Source organism: Chenopodium album, chromosome 25 (assembly GCF_948465745.1).
Source record: "Chenopodium album chromosome 25, dcCheAlbu1.1, whole genome shotgun sequence".
NCBI classification, from domain to species: domain Eukaryota; kingdom Viridiplantae; phylum Streptophyta; class Magnoliopsida; order Caryophyllales; family Amaranthaceae; genus Chenopodium; species Chenopodium album.
Window position 1 is genome coordinate 1,297,965 of NC_137858.1, and position 19,573 is coordinate 1,317,537.

The 19,573-nt window shown below is 36.9% G+C and overlaps 3 protein-coding genes across 3 annotated transcripts; 1 reads left to right on the forward strand and 2 right to left on the reverse strand.

Moving 5' to 3' along the window:
* Positions 1-1,710: 1,710 nt before the first annotated feature.
* LOC145614513 (phospholipase D gamma 1-like) lies at positions 1,711-9,379 on the forward strand. Its single transcript, XM_081669568.1, has 10 exons — positions 1,711-3,907; positions 4,132-4,248; positions 5,142-5,336; positions 5,612-5,860; positions 5,935-6,003; positions 6,109-6,256; positions 6,880-7,028; positions 7,972-8,145; positions 8,366-8,563; positions 8,711-9,379. Exons 1-10 carry the CDS (start codon positions 2,177-2,179, stop codon positions 9,002-9,004), a joined length of 3,324 nt encoding a protein of 1,107 aa, XP_081525694.1. The 5' UTR covers positions 1,711-2,176; the 3' UTR covers positions 9,005-9,379.
* Positions 9,380-9,411: 32 nt separating this feature from the next.
* LOC145614514 (uncharacterized) lies at positions 9,412-11,807 on the reverse strand. Its single transcript, XM_081669569.1, has 3 exons — positions 11,671-11,807; positions 10,503-11,116; positions 9,412-10,419 (listed from the first exon to the last, which is right to left on the reverse strand). The coding sequence occupies exons 2-3, from the start codon at positions 11,110-11,112 to the stop codon at positions 9,548-9,550; spliced, it is 1,482 nt and encodes a 493-aa protein (XP_081525695.1). The 5' UTR covers positions 11,113-11,116; positions 11,671-11,807; the 3' UTR covers positions 9,412-9,547.
* A 3,493-nt stretch (positions 11,808-15,300) lies between these two features.
* LOC145614920 (peroxisome biogenesis protein 16-like) lies at positions 15,301-19,493 on the reverse strand. Its single transcript, XM_081669995.1, has 8 exons — positions 19,273-19,493; positions 17,259-17,316; positions 16,890-17,112; positions 16,508-16,803; positions 16,148-16,419; positions 15,961-16,028; positions 15,806-15,867; positions 15,301-15,584 (listed from the first exon to the last, which is right to left on the reverse strand). Exons 1-8 carry the CDS (start codon positions 19,339-19,341, stop codon positions 15,523-15,525), a joined length of 1,110 nt encoding a protein of 369 aa, XP_081526121.1. The 5' UTR covers positions 19,342-19,493; the 3' UTR covers positions 15,301-15,522.
* Positions 19,494-19,573: the final 80 nt, after the last annotated feature.

The window sequence follows — 19,573 nt, forward strand, 5'->3', positions numbered from 1 at the left end:
GATGCCTTAACAACACTAAGGCTTTTGCCTTATCTTGTTCAGTAACAGGTTTTGCAACAGTCATTGCAGAAGTGGTAGTATCAGTTGTTTGACCAGAGGGACTTTTATTTTCTTTAACAGTGTGCTCCAAGCCTTGAGCTTTCAAATTCATCATTGCATCCACTTTCCATTCCAGAAATTTCTTTCCAGATAAATCTAAGATGCTGAACTGTCTTTTCATAAGGTCTCCCATTTTAGCTACAACAAATTACGTTATAATTAGTTTATAATAACAAATTATACGTACAACTCACATGTTTAGTTCTTCCATATTTATAATTAAGTTAATAAGACACGTGATAATTAAATTTAATATAATAATAAACCAGAAATAATATAATCTTTTCTCCCCCTTGGTTTATTATTGTGAGTAATTATATGATTAGACAAAAATTAATCATGTTAGTTGCAAAAAAAACAAAACGACAACAATAACAGTAGTAACAACAATTATAATGATAACGGTAATATTATACAATGATGATTAATAACAACAAACATAATAAAACAAAAACAAGCTTTTAATATACTAAAACGACAAAATAAGTGAGTTTTACTTATACATAATGACAAAAACTAATATTGCTACTAATAGAACTACAAGCGCCGTAATTAGAAGGAAATATTGTTTTATCTTCCTTAAATCTTCTTCAAAGGTGAAGTTGTGGGTGTTTTGGGTGTTCTGGTTGCCGTCGTCGGGGAACATATCGGAGAAGAAAGGGGTGATAAAATTTTTAGGTGATTTTTTGGATAAAAAGTGGGAAGGGATAAGGGATTTGTGGTGAAATTGGGGGAAAAATCCGCCTTTTATAGAGGTAGGTTTATCCGTTACTGTTTTGTACAACTGTAAATATATCATAATAGTCTAATGTACTGGCATAAAATTATGGTCCATATATATATATTTATAACTGTAAAAGGTTATCACACTGGGAATGCAAGCCATAGTGGTCCGAGAGCCCTAATATCTATAAAAGATCATGGGTTCGAAAACGGAAAGAAACACAAAAAGTATAAAAAAGTAAAAAAAATAATAAGTATAAAAGGCTGCATCTTTTTGTTAATCTAGTTAATGCAAAGTTACTACTTAGCAATTATAATAACTAAGATAAAAAATTTACGTAAAATGAGTATGTAATATCAACATGAATCAAACAAAGAAACATCAACATGAATAAAACAAAAGATGATAGTAATGAATTCACAAGTAAGAGAACTTTCACCGTTGTTTTTGAGGTATATATAATACAGTAAATGTTTGAGTTTCTGGTATAGAGGATCCCAAATATGGGCAACTATAGAGCATACTCCTCGAAACATTTAGAAGTAGATAGTATTATTTGTTATAATTTTTAGAAGTAGGTATAAATATACCTGACTGGAAACTGGTGCTGATAACGTGTTAAATATTTTAACAATAGAAAGATGTTGGAGAGTAAGAGAAGTAAAGAAGTAAAAGTAGTGTAGTAGTATTACTCCGGTTATTTTTCGCTTGTGTAGTTCACAATAGTGAACTTGCCTTTTATAGGCAAATTTTCTTATTAAAATATTTTGCATGATTGTACTTTGTTACAAATTATTGTACTAGTTTACATGCTCATGTGAACTTCACTTGTAATTTTTCTCAACATTACCTTAATTAACAAAACAAAAAAAAAGTGAGGACTTTTCCATGCGAAATCAAAACAGTATCTCTCTTCTTCTCCTTCCTCCCGTCTCTCTCCACCATCATTATTCCCTCTGTTTTCACCATTCTCAATTTTCCCTTTTATTTCTTGATCTAAATCTAAGCTCAAGCATTCTTAATCTTCACTAAATTCTAATCAAGTTCGCAAAAAAATCCAGCAATTTGGTAAGCTTTTCATCGATTTTGAGGTAATAATATTCATTTCTGTTTATCAATTGCATGATCGTTTCTTGAACCCAGAATTAGTTTGCTTAAACCCTAGAAATCTGAGAAACTAGATTCTGCATCTTACTCTTATTTTTGTATGATCTATTGTTGTACTAATAATTAACGAACCCATTTTGGATTTTGCATTATTTTCTGGGAATTTTGTTTCATCTTGTAGTTTTGATGTAGTATATGTATACCTAATTTGATTGAAACTTTGGAATTGGGTTTGATTGATTAATTATGGATAATAGATATGGTTCTGGACCTCCATATCCTTATGGGTATCCACCCCCAAGTCAGCCATATCCACCACCCCAAATTTCTGAGGCATACCCTCCACCACCATCCCAAATTTCTGAGGCATACCCTCCACCACCACCCCATAGTTCTGAGGCATACCCTCCTCCACCCCACAGTTCTGAGGCATACCCACCACCCCCACATTCCCATTATCCATACCCATATTCGCAACCAGCTTACCCGTATCCGTATACGCAACCGGCTTACCCATATCCGCCACATCTGTATTCTCAACCTAGTTACCAAGTTCCACCTCCTAGACCTTACTCATATTCAGGACCTCTTCCCCAAACTACTCCACCTCCACCAAGTATACAGCATAGTAGTAGTTTTCAGTATGGTTCATCTCATTACCAATATCATCCTGATTCGAGTCCATATCCAGCCCCTAATGCCCCTCCCTTGCTTCCTTCGCGGAGTAATAGCTTTAGTAGTTCCCATGGACATGATAATGAAGTTAGTGAGTTGCCAGATAGTAGTGGGGTTGGTGTAGGTAGTAGGCCTTCCAATGCTTCGATATACCCTCCTTTGGATGATCTAATGTCGGTTATGCGATTGTCTGATGTTCGCCCGTCTGCCCCTGCCTCACCTCCTGCACCTTCTGTGCCTTCGATGGATAGTTTAGCTTTAACAACCCCTGCAAGTCCTGGTTTAGAGTTTGGTCATCATGGCAGCTTGCATGGGATACATGCTAGAAGTCCTAGTTGGGATAGTTGTTTTTCTTGTGTTGGTTCTCCAAGTTCATCTAGTTTTGAGAGCGAAAACATGCAGATCGTGCCCTCACAAAAAGGGTCTTTGAAAGTTTTGCTTTTGCATGGAAATTTGGATGTATGGGTTTATGAGGCAAAGAATCTTCCAAACATGGACATGTTTCATAGAACGCTGGGTGATATGTTTGGAAGATTACCTGGAAATGTAAGCAATAAAATTGAGGGCCATGTATCTCGCAAGATTACTAGTGATCCGTATGTGTCAATAACAGTATCCCACAGTGCTGTAATTGGAAGGACTTATGTGATCAGTAACGAAGAGAATCCTGTGTGGAGGCAGCACTTCATTGTTCCAGTGGCACATTATGCTGCTGAAGTGCACTTCTTGGTCAAGGATAGTGATGTTGTAGGATCCCAACTCATAGGAAGTGTATCGATTCCTGTGGAACAATTGTATTTAGGGGCAAAAGTTGAGGGTACATATCCTATCCTTAATGCTAGTGGGAAGCAATGCAAGGCCGGAGCTGTCTTGAGTATTTCCATTCAATATACACCCATCAAGAATCTAAGTTTTTACCACCATGGAGTTGGTGCTGGCCCTGATTATCAAGGGGTTCCTGACACTTACTTTCCTCTTAGGAAAGGAGGAACTGTTACTCTTTATCAGGATGCTCATGTTCCTGATGGCTGCCTTCCAGAATTTATGCTTGATCGAGGAATGAAGTATGTGCATGGAAAGTGTTGGCAAGACATTTTTGATGCTATACGACAAGCAAGACGACTTGTGTATATTACAGGGTGGTCAGTTTGGCATAAGGTTAGATTAGTTCGTGATGGTGGAAATCATGCATCTGACTGCAGCCTGGGAGAGCTTCTTAGGTCCAAATCAGCAGAAGGAGTGAGAGTTTTGCTTCTTGTGTGGGATGATCCTACTTCAAGAAGCATCTTGGGTTATAGAACGGTCAGTGGCTTCTCCCAACTTCACTCTTTAATCATATATATCATTTTAGTCTGATTTCAATCTTCTAAAATTTGGATGTAGTGGGCTTAATAGCAGATTTATGATTCGTTTGTTATTCAAACACCACTAATGATATTGTAGTAGGCATACTTTCTTGCAATTTATGCCTATTTATGTGTTTTTGAGGTACTATTTCCTCATCTTACATATCTCTAGTAGTACAGGATGGAATTATGGCAACCCATGATGAGGAGACTCGTCGTTTCTTTAAGCATTCATCAGTGCAGGTGCTACTATGTCCTCGCGTTGGTGGAAAACGACACAGCTGGGTCAAACAAAGGGTAATGCTACATTCTTGGTTTTGTGGTTCATGATGTTTGTGATGAAAATTTGTTTATTCATTGGCCTGATAGTTGGCTTTGTCGGAGTACATTGTTATTACTTTGAGTGTTCGAATATCATAGAGTTTGAATTGGTTCATATCTCCTGGGTGTCTTATTTTCTCTGTTTTTCACACAATGCCATAGTCTATGCTGTTTGGACTCTGTTTCTTCCTGCAAACACTTTGTCAATTAGAAACGTTGAGAGTGCATTTAAGAAGAAACAAGAAAAAGAATATGGGAATTTAGGCTCAAGTATAACGCTTCCTCAGTTGAAGTGAAATACAGGAAAAAGATACTAAAAGGCTGAACCAAGTTAGTCCTCTGGCAACATAAGTGAACCAACAATGACAGCCACCACCTGAGTCCATGCAAGGATGTAACAGTCAGTTCAGAGGTTATACTTTCCATTCTATAAAGGTTCTTGCTGTATTTTCCGACTACCATATTGACTTGGATTAATTTACTTTTTACTACTAGGGCCTGAAGTCTAGAACCCACCTAGTGCCAACCAAACTGAAACACCTTAGCTGCTCCTGTCACATTCTGTACTTGTAGTGTCTAGATTCTCAACTTGGTGCTGCACTTCTGCTTGCCAACCGAGTGAGGCACATTTTATTAGGTGGCTTATTTTGTTGAGAGTTGGGAAGTGGATATTTGTATTTAAACCAACAGCACAATCTGGAATCAGCATCTTCTTTACTTTTGTGGCAGAAATTGTTTTCAGGATTAAATAGGCTTGTCAGGATCCATTGTACTCGATTGTTATGGTTTTCCTATCTAATATTTTCTGTTTCCTGTAAACAGTTATGTATGAATTCAGTCTAAATATGCTGTTTCATGTTTCCTTCTAGGAAGTTTCAACAATTTATACCCACCACCAGAAAACTGTGATAGTTGATGCTGATGCTGGCAGTAATAGAAGAAAAATCATTTCTTTCGTTGGCGGGCTTGATTTATGTGATGGGAGATATGACACTCCGGTCCATCCTCTGTTCAGAACCCAGGATACAGTACACAAAGATGACTATCACAACCCTTCATTCCAAGTAATTCCTAATAACTTAATCCATTTTTTATTGCTATGGTCACTGGTCAGCTATTAAGCAGATGACATAATGTCTGCTACAGCTGCATAATAATTATGATGTGCTAAACACATAAATCATAACAGGAGATGGAAAAAAAAAGTTTTTTTTTTTAGTATACCAAAGGGGAACAGGATATCGGCATTTTGACGGGTTGAGGTTATGCTAACTTTTTCTCTAAATTACATATAAAACTGGTGTGCTCTAATATGTTTTTTTGTGAAACTTTTGGACAGGGAAATACCACCGATTGCCCAAGAGAACCGTGGCATGATTTGCATTGTAAAATTGATGGGCCTGCAGCATATGATATTCTTACCAACTTCCAACAACGATGGTTAAAAGCTTCTAAAGCACATGGGATCAAAAAGTTAAAAATGCCTAGTGATGATTCGTTACTGTTAATTGATCGCTTGCCTGACATTGTTGGTATATCTGATGTTCCTTGCCTTAGTGAGCACGACCCAGAATCTTGGCATGTACAGGTATCTTACACTAGTTTATTTCTGTTGATGCATTTCCCCCCCAACTGTAAGAGAACTAAAACAATTTATATCAGGTTTTTCGGTCTATCGATTCCAGTTCTGTAAAAGCTTTTCCGAAGAATCCAAAGGAAGCTACAAGCATGGTGAAGAAAATTTCCTGCCAATTCTTTTTTTTTTTGGTTGTTTATTCCTCATTTACTTTTTTTTTTAGGTGTTGCTAAAGTTGATAAGTCACTTTGAATTTGTAGAATTTAGTCTGCGGGAAGAATGTGTTGATTGACATGAGCATACATACAGCATATGTGAAGGCTATTCGAGCTGCCCAACACTACATCTATATAGAGAATCAATATTTTATTGGTTCTTCATATAATTGGAGTTCATACAGAGACTTGGGTGAGAATTGCTTTTATATAAACTAGCAAGGATGTATCTCTAAAACTTTGTTGTGTATTGTGTTTGCTTCTACTGCCTTGTTATTACGACTGGTGTTTCTATGCTGTTATTTCTTACTTTTTTCGGTTTTTTTTTTAATCAGCTGTACCACTACACTACTCTGTATTAGTTAAGCTACTACTTTTTGTGTTCTTCCACAATTCTCATATGGAAAAATAATGTATATCTTTGCTGCGGAATTTTGTTTGTGATGGCTATTATGACTATACTTCTGATATGGCATGTATTAGAGGGATAGACTGGTGGATGTTGTGTGTATTGGACATTACAGCTAGTGATGGTCTATGCTTGTGTGCGGGTTTTGACATTGTAATAGACGAACCTTTAAGTATACTGCTTGTCATGGCATTTTGACCTAGCTGTCTTTTCTTTTATACATTACTCCATAATATTTTTTTGTTTTTTCCCCTATCAACCCAATTGTTCTATGTATTTTATGTTAAGACTTTAGAAATTTGTAAATGTTAGTGTCCATGAGAAGAGGTTATTTGGAGATATAATAATATTGACTCCTGTTGATTCTTGTTTCTTTTTCTCTTTCTTTTTTTACCCTTTGGCCACAGGTGCTAACAATCTGATTCCCATGGAAATCGCGCTCAAAATTGCTGAGAAAATCAAAGCTCATGAGAGATTCGCTGCATATATTGTTGTCCCAATGTGGCCAGAGGGCGTTCCAACTGGCGCTGCTACTCAGAGGATTCTCTTTTGGCAGGTTCAGTTTGTGATTTAGTTATAGTATTAGTATAAGCAGCTTCATTCCCATCTATCCACCCTTCTCTCTTTTCGTGGGAAGTGAGGTGGGGGATCGGGATCTTCTGCAATACTTTGTTGCAAATAAATGCCCCATTGAGGTGGGCACATAGTTTTTGGCAAATTATTTTAATTAATTAAAAAAAATTGCAAGTTGGATAATATTATATTAAATTCTCTAATAAAGCAAAAGTGTGAGACAAATAGTATAACATGTGAGTAGGTGAGACCATTAGAGAATAAATTAATACTACTGTAATATATAATTGTGAAAGATTTTTAAAGTTGGAAATGGGGTATTTATTTTGAAACTGCCATTTATGGAAACTAGAGCATTTATTTTGAAACGGAGGGAGTAGCAAAATTCTGATTTTTCTGCAATATAGTATTGGATAGCTTCTACATCACTACATGTACATATGGAGTGTAAATATTTGCACTATATTGCGAAATCATGAGAGGACTGCTGCTGCAATCTGTTAGGAGGGTGTTCCTATTGAAATTTTAGATATGCAACATGTTAGGAGGGTGTTCCTGAAAGCTACAGCTGATGCCATTTAAATTTTTACTTTTGATCTTACAAAATTGTTCTTCAGCTTTCAAAAAGAGAGTTCGTCTTTTTCACTAGGACATGGGATGTCAGAGAAAGGATATAGAGAGTAATTTATAAGCATCATATTAAGAAACTAAATCATCCAGTTTCCTTAAAAGATACAGAGGATTTCATGTGAAGGAAATTAGGCTTGACTACCCTTGAGAGTGTTGATTGTTTTTGGTGTGTGGGTTTTACTTCTTACTAATTGAACAGGGTTCCATGATAGTTAATTAGTTTCTTTTTTTCCCTCTTTGCCTGAAATTACGAAGTATAGTTTAGTTCATTTAAAGATGTACAAATTTTTGTGCAGAACAAAACAATGCAAATGATGTATGAAACCATTTACAAGGCTCTGGTTGAGGTTGGCCTTGAGGAAGCTTATACACCCCTAGATTACTTGAACTTCTTCTGTCTTGGCAATCGTGAAGTTCCAGATGGGAGTTTGGCGTCAGCTGGAGGTCCTCACCCTCCAAACAGTCCTCAGGTGGCCATTCATTTTCCCTTGAGACAACATTTTTTTTGTTCTGAATGACTATATGTAAATTCAAGCAGTCGTCTTTTGTCTTCTGATTCTTTTGAAATTGACAAAGTTCTGCAATTTTTTTTTTTTTTTTTTTTGAAACCCAAAGTTCTGCATTTCATTATTCTCTTTAAGCTCTGGTATCTTTTCCCTCATGTCCATTGTTGCATCTGTGCATATATAGCCCATGTGTCAAAAGAGCCGAAGATTCATGATATATGTCCATTCTAAAGGCATGATAGTGGATGATGAGTATGTGATTTTGGGTTCTGCAAACATCAACCAACGGTCAATGGAGGGAACCAGGGACACAGAGATTGCAATGGGAGCCTATCAGCCTCATTACACCTGGGCCAAAAAATCAGCTCATCCTTTTGGACAGGTATGTCAAGTTCCAACTATCCACATATTCTCCTGTATTGTACACCATATTATTTGGGAAGTGAATATTTGGTAGTATACCATATGGAACAGAAAATACGTATATGATCTGCTGTTTTGCGAATAACTGAATATCTGTGTTCTGCAGGTATATGGGTATAGAATGTCTCTTTGGGCTGAGCATCTTGGACTTGTTGATGACTGCTTCACTGAACCAGAAACTATAGAATGTGTTAGAAAAGTGAGGGGTTTGGGAGAAATGAATTGGAGACAATTTGCAGCTCCAGAGGTCACCGAAATGAGGGGCCACCTCCTTAAGTACCCTGTCGAGGTTGATCGAAGGGGTAAGGTAAAATCTCTTCCGGGATGTGAAAATTTTCCTGATCTTGGCGGTAACATATGTGGCTCTTTCATTGGGATTCAAGAGAATCTCACCATCTGATGAACTTATTGCCACCACCTTGCAACAAATAACTATTCAGGTTTTCAACAGATGCAACAAATTTTGATACTGAGACGGAAGTTATAGCTTAGAGGCTAGAGTTAAACTTTGATTTATACCAATAGCTTTATTTTTAGCTTGTATGTTTTCCAAGGATGTAATTAAGCATAGTGTTAGTAACATGGTTTTTCTTGGTGGATAATTTGTTGCCACCCATGCCTCACTATACATGAAGTCATGTGCTGATAAAACCATATACAGGTGGTTATCTGTAATCAAATTGTTTTTTGTCTTTAAGGCACTTCTTTAATTATGACCATTTCAAAAAATGTAAAGTATTATACATTAAATGTTATAAAAGTTTATTTTTGAACATTTAAAGCAAATTTAACAAGACACAACAAGATTGTCACAGTAAATCCCAGCTATCAAAGGTTTGTGTTTAGCACCAATGCACCATGTTAAAATAAATGATCCAATTTTGGAAAAATCTACAACTTTACACTAAATGGGACAATTCGAAACATAAATTGCACAACTAGCTCAAGAGATATTTACAAGTTTAGCATGTTTAGTATTTGGGTCTATGTCCACCCGTAGTCCAAGCTTAGCTAGTTCAGGAACCTCCACAGTTCCTTGCATCTCCAAATCAGCCACCATCTGCTGGTTTTCGGCATTACCTTGCAGAATATTGCTTGCACACCATATGCCCCATTCCCTTAAGAAAGGATTGTCTTCATCAAGAACACACTGCTGTAAAAGAAGAATAATCCCATTCTTTTCTCTCACTTCATCTTGTACATACTTTCTTCCAAACGAACAATTTGCAATGACTGCAACAATATCTCTTCTAAAGCCCTTGTATGGACACACCTTTGATGGCTGAGAAATCAGACCTTGATTCTCACCAGGTTTCATGGATTTCCTAATTGATGATGGTAGCTCAAGTTCACGGAGGAGAGATAAGAGCAAGTCCAAGAGGCCCCTTGAAACCAACGAATCCACAGCATCCTCTGAAACTTCCTCAGTATCAGCAACTTGAGGTTTCCCCTGTGCACATATATCTCTCAAAACAGTGAGTGAATATCCGAGGACATCACTAGTAGGAATGCCTGTAGGCAGACCAGATTCACCTCTTGTGTAAAAGTCAACAGCTTTGACAGCTTTCTCAAATATTCCAAGAACAAATAAGGCAAGCTCGGAGCCAACATAAATCTCCTTTAGACGCTCATTCAAGATCTCGGAGAGGATGCGCAAAAGGAAAGCTAGTACTGTAGTAAAATTTATACCTTTACTTTCATCATTGCCTTGATTATCAAAGCTACCATTTAGACTCCTGAATAATGCAGGGAAATGAGATTCCTCCAAACAAATTCTTGAAAGAATTATCTTTAGCCAGTCTTCTCCAAAACCAACTGGTAGAGATGTTCATAAAAAAAAACACCCATTAAAGACTAAACATCAAAATATGTTGGAAGTTTAGAAGTTATGTGATTACCTTCTGACGCTGTCTGAATGATTTCTGCCATGATAGACAATCCTGGACTTCTACAAAGTTCGGGAAACAGTTTAATGCTTCCATCACAACAAGTGTAAATTATCATACACAGAGGATCACAAGTTTCTCTCTTGCGAATTCTTGCAATTTTGAGAAACAAATCAGGAAAAAACTGGTCCCATATTGCACACTGGTGCTTCTCCCCAGCAAGTGAAACATTGGCTACCACCTGTAAGGCTGTACGTATAATTGCAACACCCGAGTCATCAATATCAAACCCCACCACATCGATTGCACTAGAAACAACTCCAAGACCATTACACTCAATGAACAAGTTCTGGTTCTCTACCTCTCCTGCACAAAGGTTCCTAAGGAGGCGAAGAGACAACAATAGAAAATGATGTGCCGATGAATGAGGTATAGACTGTATTAATTGGAGTACAGCCGGGAGTACACGCTTCGATGCAAGATCTGACCGGCCATCCTCAGTTCTCAAAACCCCTATAAGACTTTGTAGAGCTTCATTCAATGTTGAAGAATTTGAAGCCTTTAACAAAGGCTGCAGAATATCTTCTGGTATGTATATTTCCCCAGACAATGCAGCGTCCATTTAACTACACAATTTTCCAAAATATCTATTAAATTTAGAGTTTCTCAAATTCAATAAACTTCAAACCAATGTTCTACAGAATACATCAACCATCAAATTTTGAAAATTATATCGTACACTCGAGACCATGATACGCATCCTCTCCCCGAAATCAACATAGATTATTGAAATGTTAAAATTACAATACAAATTGATCAAATTAAGGGGCAATTAATTCCAAAGTGCCCTAAAATTTCAAGTTTTCAGAAGAAAGCTCTCTGCTTTCCACACTTGGCTATCCATAATCCAAGAAAACAACATTTATTAAGGCAAATATCTTCTAATTTCGTAGTTCAATCCCAACATTTAAGTGTTCTGCAATACATTAGCAACAAAATTTGATTCAATTATCACATAATTTTAGGGATATTTGATTCAATTAAGCTCACGCTTTTCTTTTCTAACAACATAATCGCTAATTATGATATTTCATAATCTTAGTAATTAGAACTAAGAGTTGAGATTTTCGAACCCTAACCTAGATTGTGAAATTGACATAATTAAGAAACAACAACTTACCTCAGAAGCTGGGAAATACAGGTATTTCAATGGAGAACGTCGAGTGCGCTTCAATGGAGAACGAACTCAGAGAGGCAGGAGTAGGAGGTAGAGCCTACTCACACTTGGAAGTTGGAAATTGGAAATTATACGTAATATCAACAATTAACCAAACCCCTAACTCCTTAATCCTTACTCCTTCCCATCAAAACAATATAATTTACGGAGTATTTTTTTTAAATATATCCCTTAAGGTTTTAAGGCTTTTCGTCATCGGGCCCCGAATCCTCAAAATTCCTCAAAAAGCGTAGATTATAGCCTTTAATTTTGTAATTTTTTGACCTTTTTTCGCCCGAAAATAAAAATTGCCGAGATGTTTACCATAGTCCCTAATACCCTCCGGGAGTCTAATTGGGTTGGTGGAACCATCCAATATGCCCTTAAACTGTGATTTTCCCGTTCATAACTTGCATTGATTTCGTAAACTCAAGCCTACCACGTACGTTTAAGACAACATATAATGATCATATGTGGTTTCAAACGACATTATATAACACTGAGATGTATCCCTTAGGGTCTCAAGGCTTTTCGCCACCTGACCCCGAAACCTCAAAATTTCATTAAAATCATGGATTATAGCCTTCAATTTTGCAATTTTTTGACCTTTTTTAGCCCGAAAATAAAAATTGCCGAGATGTTTACCATGGTTCCTAATACCCTCCAAGAGTCCAATTGGGTCGGTGGAACCATCCAATATGCCCTTAAACGGTGATTTTACCCGTTCACAACTTGCATTGATTTCGTGAACTCAAGCCTACCACGTACATTTATGACAACATATAATGATCATATATGGTTTCAAACGGCATTATATAACCCCGAGATGAATCCCTTAGGGTTTCAAGGCTCTTCGCCACCGGGCCCAAAACCCTAAAAATTCCTCAAAAGCGTGAATTATAGCCTTCAATTTTGTAATTTTTTGACCTTTTTTAGCCCGGAAATAAAAATTGCCGAGATAATTACCATGGTCTCTTACACTCTCCGGGAGTCTAGTTGGGTCAGTGAAACAACCCAATATGTCCTTAAACGGTGATTTTACCCGTTCACAACTTGCATTGAATTCGTAAACTCAAGCTTATCACTAACGTTTGACAACATATAATGATCGTATATGGTTTTAAACGACATTATATAACCCCGAGATGTATCCCTTAGGGTTTAAAGGTTTTTTTGCCATCGGGCCTCAAATCCTCAAAATTCCTCAAAAAGCGTGGATTATAGCCTTCAATTTTGTTATTTTTTGACCTTTTTTCGACCGGAAATAAAAATTGCCGAGATGTTTACCATGGTCCCTAATATCCTCCGGGAGTCTTATTGGGTCGGTGGAACCATCCAATTTGTCCTTAAACGGTGATTTTACCCGTTCAAAACTAGCATTGATTTTATAAACTAAAGCCTATCACTGACGTTTATGACAACATGTGATGATCATATATTGTTTCAAACGACATTATATAACCCCGAGATTTATCCCTTAGGGTTTAAGGCTTTTCGCCACCGGGCCCTGACACCTCAAAATTTCATCAAAAAATCGTGGATTATAGCCTTCAATTTTGCAATTTTTTGACCTTTTTCGCCCTGAAATAAAAGTTGACGAGATGTTTACCATGGTCCCTAATACCTTCTGGGAGTCCAATTGGGTCGGTGGAATGAACCATCCAATATGCCTTTAAACGGTGATTTTATCACAACTTGCATTGATTTCGTAAACTCAAGCCTACCACGTACGTTTATGACAACATAAAATGATCATATATGGTTTCAAACAACATTATATAACCCCCGAAATGTATCCCTTAGGGTTTAAAGGCTTTTCGCCACCAGGCCCCCAATCCTCAAAATTCCTCAAAAAGCGTAAATTATAGCCTTCAATTTTGTAATTTTTTGACCTTTTTTTCCTCCAGAAATAAAAATAGGCGAGATATTTACCATGGTCCCTAATACCCTCGGGAGTCCAATTGGGTCGGTAGAACCATCCAATATGTCCTTAAACGGTGATTTTACCCGTTCACAACTTGTATTGATTTCGTAAACTCAAGCCTATCACTGACGTTTATGACAACATATGATGATCATATATGGTTTCAAACGACATTATATAACCCCGAGATGTATCCCTTTGGATCTCAAGACTTTTCGCTACCGGGCCCCGAAATCTCAAAATTTCATCAAAAATCGTGGATTATAGCCTTCAATTTTGCAATTTTTTGACCTTTTTCGTCCGGAAATAAAAATTGCCGAGATGTTTACCATGGTCCTTAATACCCTCTGGGAGTCCAATTGGGTTCGTGGAACCATCCAATATGTCCTAAAACGGTGATTTTACCCGTTCACAACTTGCATTGGTTTCGTAAACTCAAGCCTACCACGTACGTTTATGACAACATATAATGATCATATATGGTTTCAAACGGCATTATATAACCCCGAGATGTATCCCTTTGGTTTTCAAGGCTTTTCGCCACCGGGCCTCGAATCCTCAAAATTCCTCAAAAAGCGTGGATTATAGCCTTCAATTTTGTAAATTTTTTGACCTTTTTTCGCCCGGAAATAAAAATTGCCGAGATGTTTACCATGGTCCCTTATATCCTCCGGGAGTCCAATTGGGTCGGTGGAACCATCCAATATGCCCTTAAATGGTCATTTTACCCGTTCACAACTTGAAGTGATTTCGTAAACTCAAGCCTACCACGTACGTTTATGACAACATATAATGGTCATATATGGTTTCAAACGACATTATATAACCCGAGATGTATCCCTTAGGGTTTCAAGGCTTTTCGCCACCAGGCCCCGAAACCTCAAAATTTCATCAGAAAGCGGGCCTTCAATTTTGTAATTTTTTGACCTTTTTTAGTCCGGAAATAAAAATTGCCGAGATATTTACCATGGTTTCTTATACCCTCCGAGAGTTCAATTGGGTCGGTGGAACCATCCAATATGCCCTTAAACGGTCATTTCACCCGTTCACAACTTGAAGTGATTTCGTAAACTCAAGCCTACCACGTACGTTTATGACAACATATAATGATCATATATGATTTCAAACGACATTATATGACCCCCGAGATATATCCCCTAGGGTCTTAACAGTTCTTTCCACCAGACCCCGAATCCTCAAAATTTTCTCAAAAAGTGTGGATTATAGGACTAAGGGGAGGTAAGGGGCCGTAAGGGAATTTGGAATTCCTAACCTCAAGGCCCCGAACATCAAAGTAATTTGGCAAAACGTATTTTTACTACATAATTTTGACTTTTGAGATGTACAGGTCATTTAAACCATAATCGACTTGGATCATGTTTGATTCGTCTAAATATTTTTCTTTCAATATCAAATGTTATAATTTTTTGTTTTACCTATCTAATATATTTATTATAAGCGCACCTAAAAAAATGTGTCAAGTAGAGTAAAATAAAACGGGAAAAATATCTGAATTAACCTAATTTATCTAAACTTATTACATTTTATGAAAACTTATTTTAGTTGTAATTTGTACTTTTTTTTTTTTTTTGAATGGAGTTGTAATTTGTAGACCAGATATTATTTTTCCTCAATTGAATTCATTACACATGAAATTAGTGAAAATAAGGTGAACAAAATAAACTTGTACGGAGTAGTATATTAATTGAGACAATGATACCATATTATTTAAGTGATTGAAGATATGAAAATACATTGGCAATAAATTAGCAGTCATTATTGTTAAATCATACAGGATTGATTTTATCATATGCCAATTTTCTTACCAAAAAAAAAATACAAAGATTGTTATAAGAAAAATTAAAAAAGAAACAGCAGCTTAATCTTCAGCACTATGATCCGGACATGTAAGTATACCGTGTCTGGGCTCCGAAAATCAGGTCGACTACTTTTTCTGCATCAAGTAGAAATCATTACAACGCATATTAGTAATTGTTCACAACAGCAAGAGTCCACAACAGTGGTTATTTAATCCTATGTTATCCATCTAACTTCTAAACGTCACGAAGTTCTTAGGATCGCATGAGAAAGCAAGCCATTTTTATGGGAGAGAAGAATAAATAGAAGTGATAAAACTAAGTTTGCAGGGAAACAGAAACTGAGATAAAATCACACCTGTGAGTAATCCAACAACAGGAATAGGTTCAAACACCTTTTGGGTACTTTCAAGCCTTCGTCTGTAAGCATAACACAAGCACAAACTGCTCAGCTACATAATCTTTTACTGTCAGAAAAATTTAAGAACATTACAAATGACTAAAACACCGAACCTGGTATAAGTGCAAAAGAATGGATCTCTCATAATATACAGTGCCCACAACACTTTCCGCCGCCTTAGCTGCATTCCAACACACAACATTTCAATACTAAGCTTCATGCTTAAGAACCTTTAGGAAAGAGGTTGGTTAAGTAATAATTACTGTAGAAACATTGTTAAAATAGAGAAAAATTTATGACCTCGTCCTTCTCAGCTACAGAAAGATTAGTCTCTTTCTGTGCATTTATCCCTTCTTTTGATTTTGTTGCTAGTGAGCTAGCGCTTGAACTAACCAGGTCCACAGCTAGTGAAATGAGCCATGGTTTCCACGAACGAATCCCGTATTTTCTGATAAACCATACATAAATGAGAGGCCTCAAGATAAATAGTGTCTCCCCCATCAGAAACAAGCCCCCACGAAGACCTTTCTCTGACAATATCGAAGAAAGTGTAGGCCTTTCAATCACTAAATCTGTAAAAACACAACACTTGAATAACTGTTCGATTTTTCAGTTATGAAATGATAAGAACCAAACTTAAAGTTCCAGATCAGTAAATACTTGGAGGGTTTTGGATTGCTCCAGGCTGTTGGGTCCTTCTAAGCCATGTCGGATCATAAGTCATCCTAGCATTTTCTCCAAACCTATTCAATGCGGCAATTGCCTTTCCTTCACGATTCCATGGATTTTGAACGTAATGATTATTGAGGTATGCAGGCCTCTGATCTCCACCAAGTTTCGCCAAATCTCCAGGATTGTTTTGAGGATTTGAGGGATCATCAATGTTTGGTGTTTCACCACCGTGTAAAAGCATCTTGTAGCCACTATCTCGAAACAATGCTAATCTCAGCAAAGCCCTGGAGCAAGTTGCACACAATGTATTAACCATAAACTCAATAGGATTATGCAGGTACAGAAGATGAAGAGCAGCACACAAACTTACTTAGAGGCCTCTGTAATCAAGATAAAGTTCCACTTTTTGTCATCTCCATACAACTGTTGCGCCACAACCTCAACCAATGTCTCTGCTTCCTTCAAAGCAGATATACACAATGAAAAAGGAAATGATGATGATGATGATGTGGGCACTTGCCATTGTGCTGGTGTTGGTGTTGTCTCAATTATATGTTCATTGATTGCTGTAAGTATGCCCAATATCGAAGTGACTGTATGCAAATCATCAAACATTATTTCATTAGAAGACCACTTGATATATCCTAGCAAAAGGAAGCAAGGAATGTAAAACTGCACCAAAAGCAATTGGTAAAAGCTAGTGAGAAGAACTTAAAGGTTACCAAAAGTTTCACAAAACCTGCTTCTGGCCCAATTTCTGAAGCAGAAAAGCGTTCAGGAAGAAGCCATGTCAATCCCTACACAAAGACAAAGAAGAAAGGCATCAGAATACAAGAAACCAAGTGACAAACCACGGTATCCATTATCACTTGTACTTGATTTCTAAGGAAAAAATAAGATAGTGTCAAAATGCATGACAAACTCAGCCCTTCATCAGCCAGTCAACAAGGAAAAAATGTTCCATTATAAAAGCAATAAGCAACGAGTGGAAAAGAAACGTAAAGTTCTTCATTATACGGAGTATTGATATGGTTAATGGACAATGACTGCAAAGGTAATACTCATGATTGTAGCAACATATTTGGGATCCAAGAAGATTTAAGAGATTTTGTAAGGCTATAACATACGCAACACACAATGGTGAACTGGATACAAATTGCACTCAGGAGATAAATTTACACATAAATTACTTCGTTAAACTAAGTACATTTGACCAGCAGAACACTGATAACCATTATACTTCTGATATTAGAGTGGTTGGAAACTCAGAGCCTGCAACAAGTCCCACCAGCATCACTGATTCTACAAAGCATATTGTTTGTCAATGCTGCTCGGAGCCAATACAAGACCCTTAATGCCATACAGACATGATACAGCATATATATATGATACTATATATGTTATTCTTCCTGCAGAACTCTCATAAGGGGGCATCGAATACATATGGTGGGCTACAACGATGGTTAAAGAGCCTAACATAGCTAGGTTAAGAGAAAATTGAGCATGCCATGACGTTGTTAAGATCTCATATAGGCCTTTATGCCCCTGGCCTGTAAATGGACCTTTATGAGCCTCTAAAATATCTTTTAGACCATGAAAAATGCCCCAGTTCATTCTATACATGTGACCCGCTATCAGGAAAAGAATTGCAATAGCTAAATGATGGTGTGCAATATCGGTCAGCCACAGACCCCTAGTTACTGGGTCTAATCCTCCACGAAAAGTAAGAAATTCCCCATATTTTGCCCAATTCAAAGTGAAAAACAGGGTTGCTCCTTCGGCAAAACTGGGATAAAGTTGAGCCAAAAGATCCCGATTCAAGATAAATTCATGAGGAAGCGGTATCTCTTTAGGATCTACCCCGGCATTTAGAAATTGGTTAATCGGTAAAGATACATGGATTCGATGCCCCGCCCAAGAAAGAGACCCAAGCCCTAGTAGTCCTGCTAAATGGTGATTCAACATAGATTCCACATCTTGGAACCAAGCCAAATTTGGAGCAGCTTTGTGATAATGGAACCAACCGGCAAAAAGCATTAATGCTGCAAAGACCAATGCACCAATTGCGGTACAATAAAGTTGTAATTCACTATAACAAAATATTGATCCCTAACCTGATTTCTCCAGCTGATAACCCATCTATATCAACTAAACTCGGACAATCCGCTGATGATGATGAAACAAGGGCTCAAGCTTATTCATTTAACTACCAACTAAACTCAAATCCACTGATGATGATGATAAAATGGGCTCAAAATAATTCATCTAAATATCAACTTAACTCGATCAATCCACTCCTATTTATTACTCCCACACAACTTCCATACAGACAGTAAAATATCGAAAACTCTTATACACCGCCTACACACGCTCGCGCACACAAATACAAACACAACCAGTCACCTACCAACACTTCTGAATGTATAAATCAAGCCTACCAAATCCTAAAACTTCATTAATCACATCAAATTCAATACAATATACTCAATTTATTATAAAAACTACATATCCCAATCAAAATTCACACAGTCAATCAGCCAATTACACAATCCAACAAATTTCTGAGAATTCACAATCTCAGACCACAAAATCATAAATAAAAGACCAATGCACAAACCAGCTGCGTAATCACAAAAAGTTTCACCCTTTTCAGCTAAACTATGCTAAAATTGCAAAAACCCATGATCCCTAAAGTTCCTAATCGTTAAAATTCTCAATAATTTAGCAATAAAGATTACAAAATTAAAACTTACATTAGCAAGAGATTCCAAGGAATGAACATAATCTTTGTTTTGGCGAACCCAATTCTTGTAAGCCTCCATCTTTACCAAAAACTTACAATTTAATTGACCCAAAAAAAAAAAAAAAAAAAAAAAAATTCTAATTTGTAAGAAATTGAAGATGAAACCCTAACTCGGACTCACTGAGTCATCTACCTCCAACTGCAAATCTGCAATACTTCCAAATTCCCAATTCTATTACAACTAATTTTTTTTTTTTTTTTTTATATTTTGGTTTAATCAATTCCCTTTCAGGGGTATATTTGTCCTTTTC

Bases quoted from the DNA above. Each gene is read 5' to 3' on its own strand.
- LOC145614514 (XM_081669569.1), bottom strand. From the start codon at position 11,112: ATGGACGCTGCATTGTCTGGGGAAATATACATACCAGAAGATATTCTG. The intron at 10,420-10,502 runs GTAATCACATAA...CATCTCTACCAG, and splicing joins CATTCAGACAGCGTCAGAAG to TTGGTTTTGGAGAAGACTGG.
- LOC145614513 (XM_081669568.1), top strand. From the start codon at position 2,177: ATGGATAATAGATATGGTTCTGGACCTCCATATCCTTATGGGTATCCA. The intron at 5,861-5,934 runs GTATCTTACACT...AATTTATATCAG, and splicing joins CAGAATCTTGGCATGTACAG to GTTTTTCGGTCTATCGATTC. The intron at 6,004-6,108 runs GTGAAGAAAATT...TTGAATTTGTAG, and splicing joins CAAAGGAAGCTACAAGCATG to AATTTAGTCTGCGGGAAGAA.
- LOC145614920 (XM_081669995.1), bottom strand. From the start codon at position 19,341: ATGGAGGCTTACAAGAATTGGGTTCGCCAAAACAAAGATTATGTTCAT. The intron at 16,804-16,889 runs GTAAGTTTGTGT...AACTTGCTCCAG, and splicing joins TTGATTACAGAGGCCTCTAA to GGCTTTGCTGAGATTAGCAT. The intron at 16,420-16,507 runs GTATTTACTGAT...GTGTTTTTACAG, and splicing joins AGCAATCCAAAACCCTCCAA to ATTTAGTGATTGAAAGGCCT.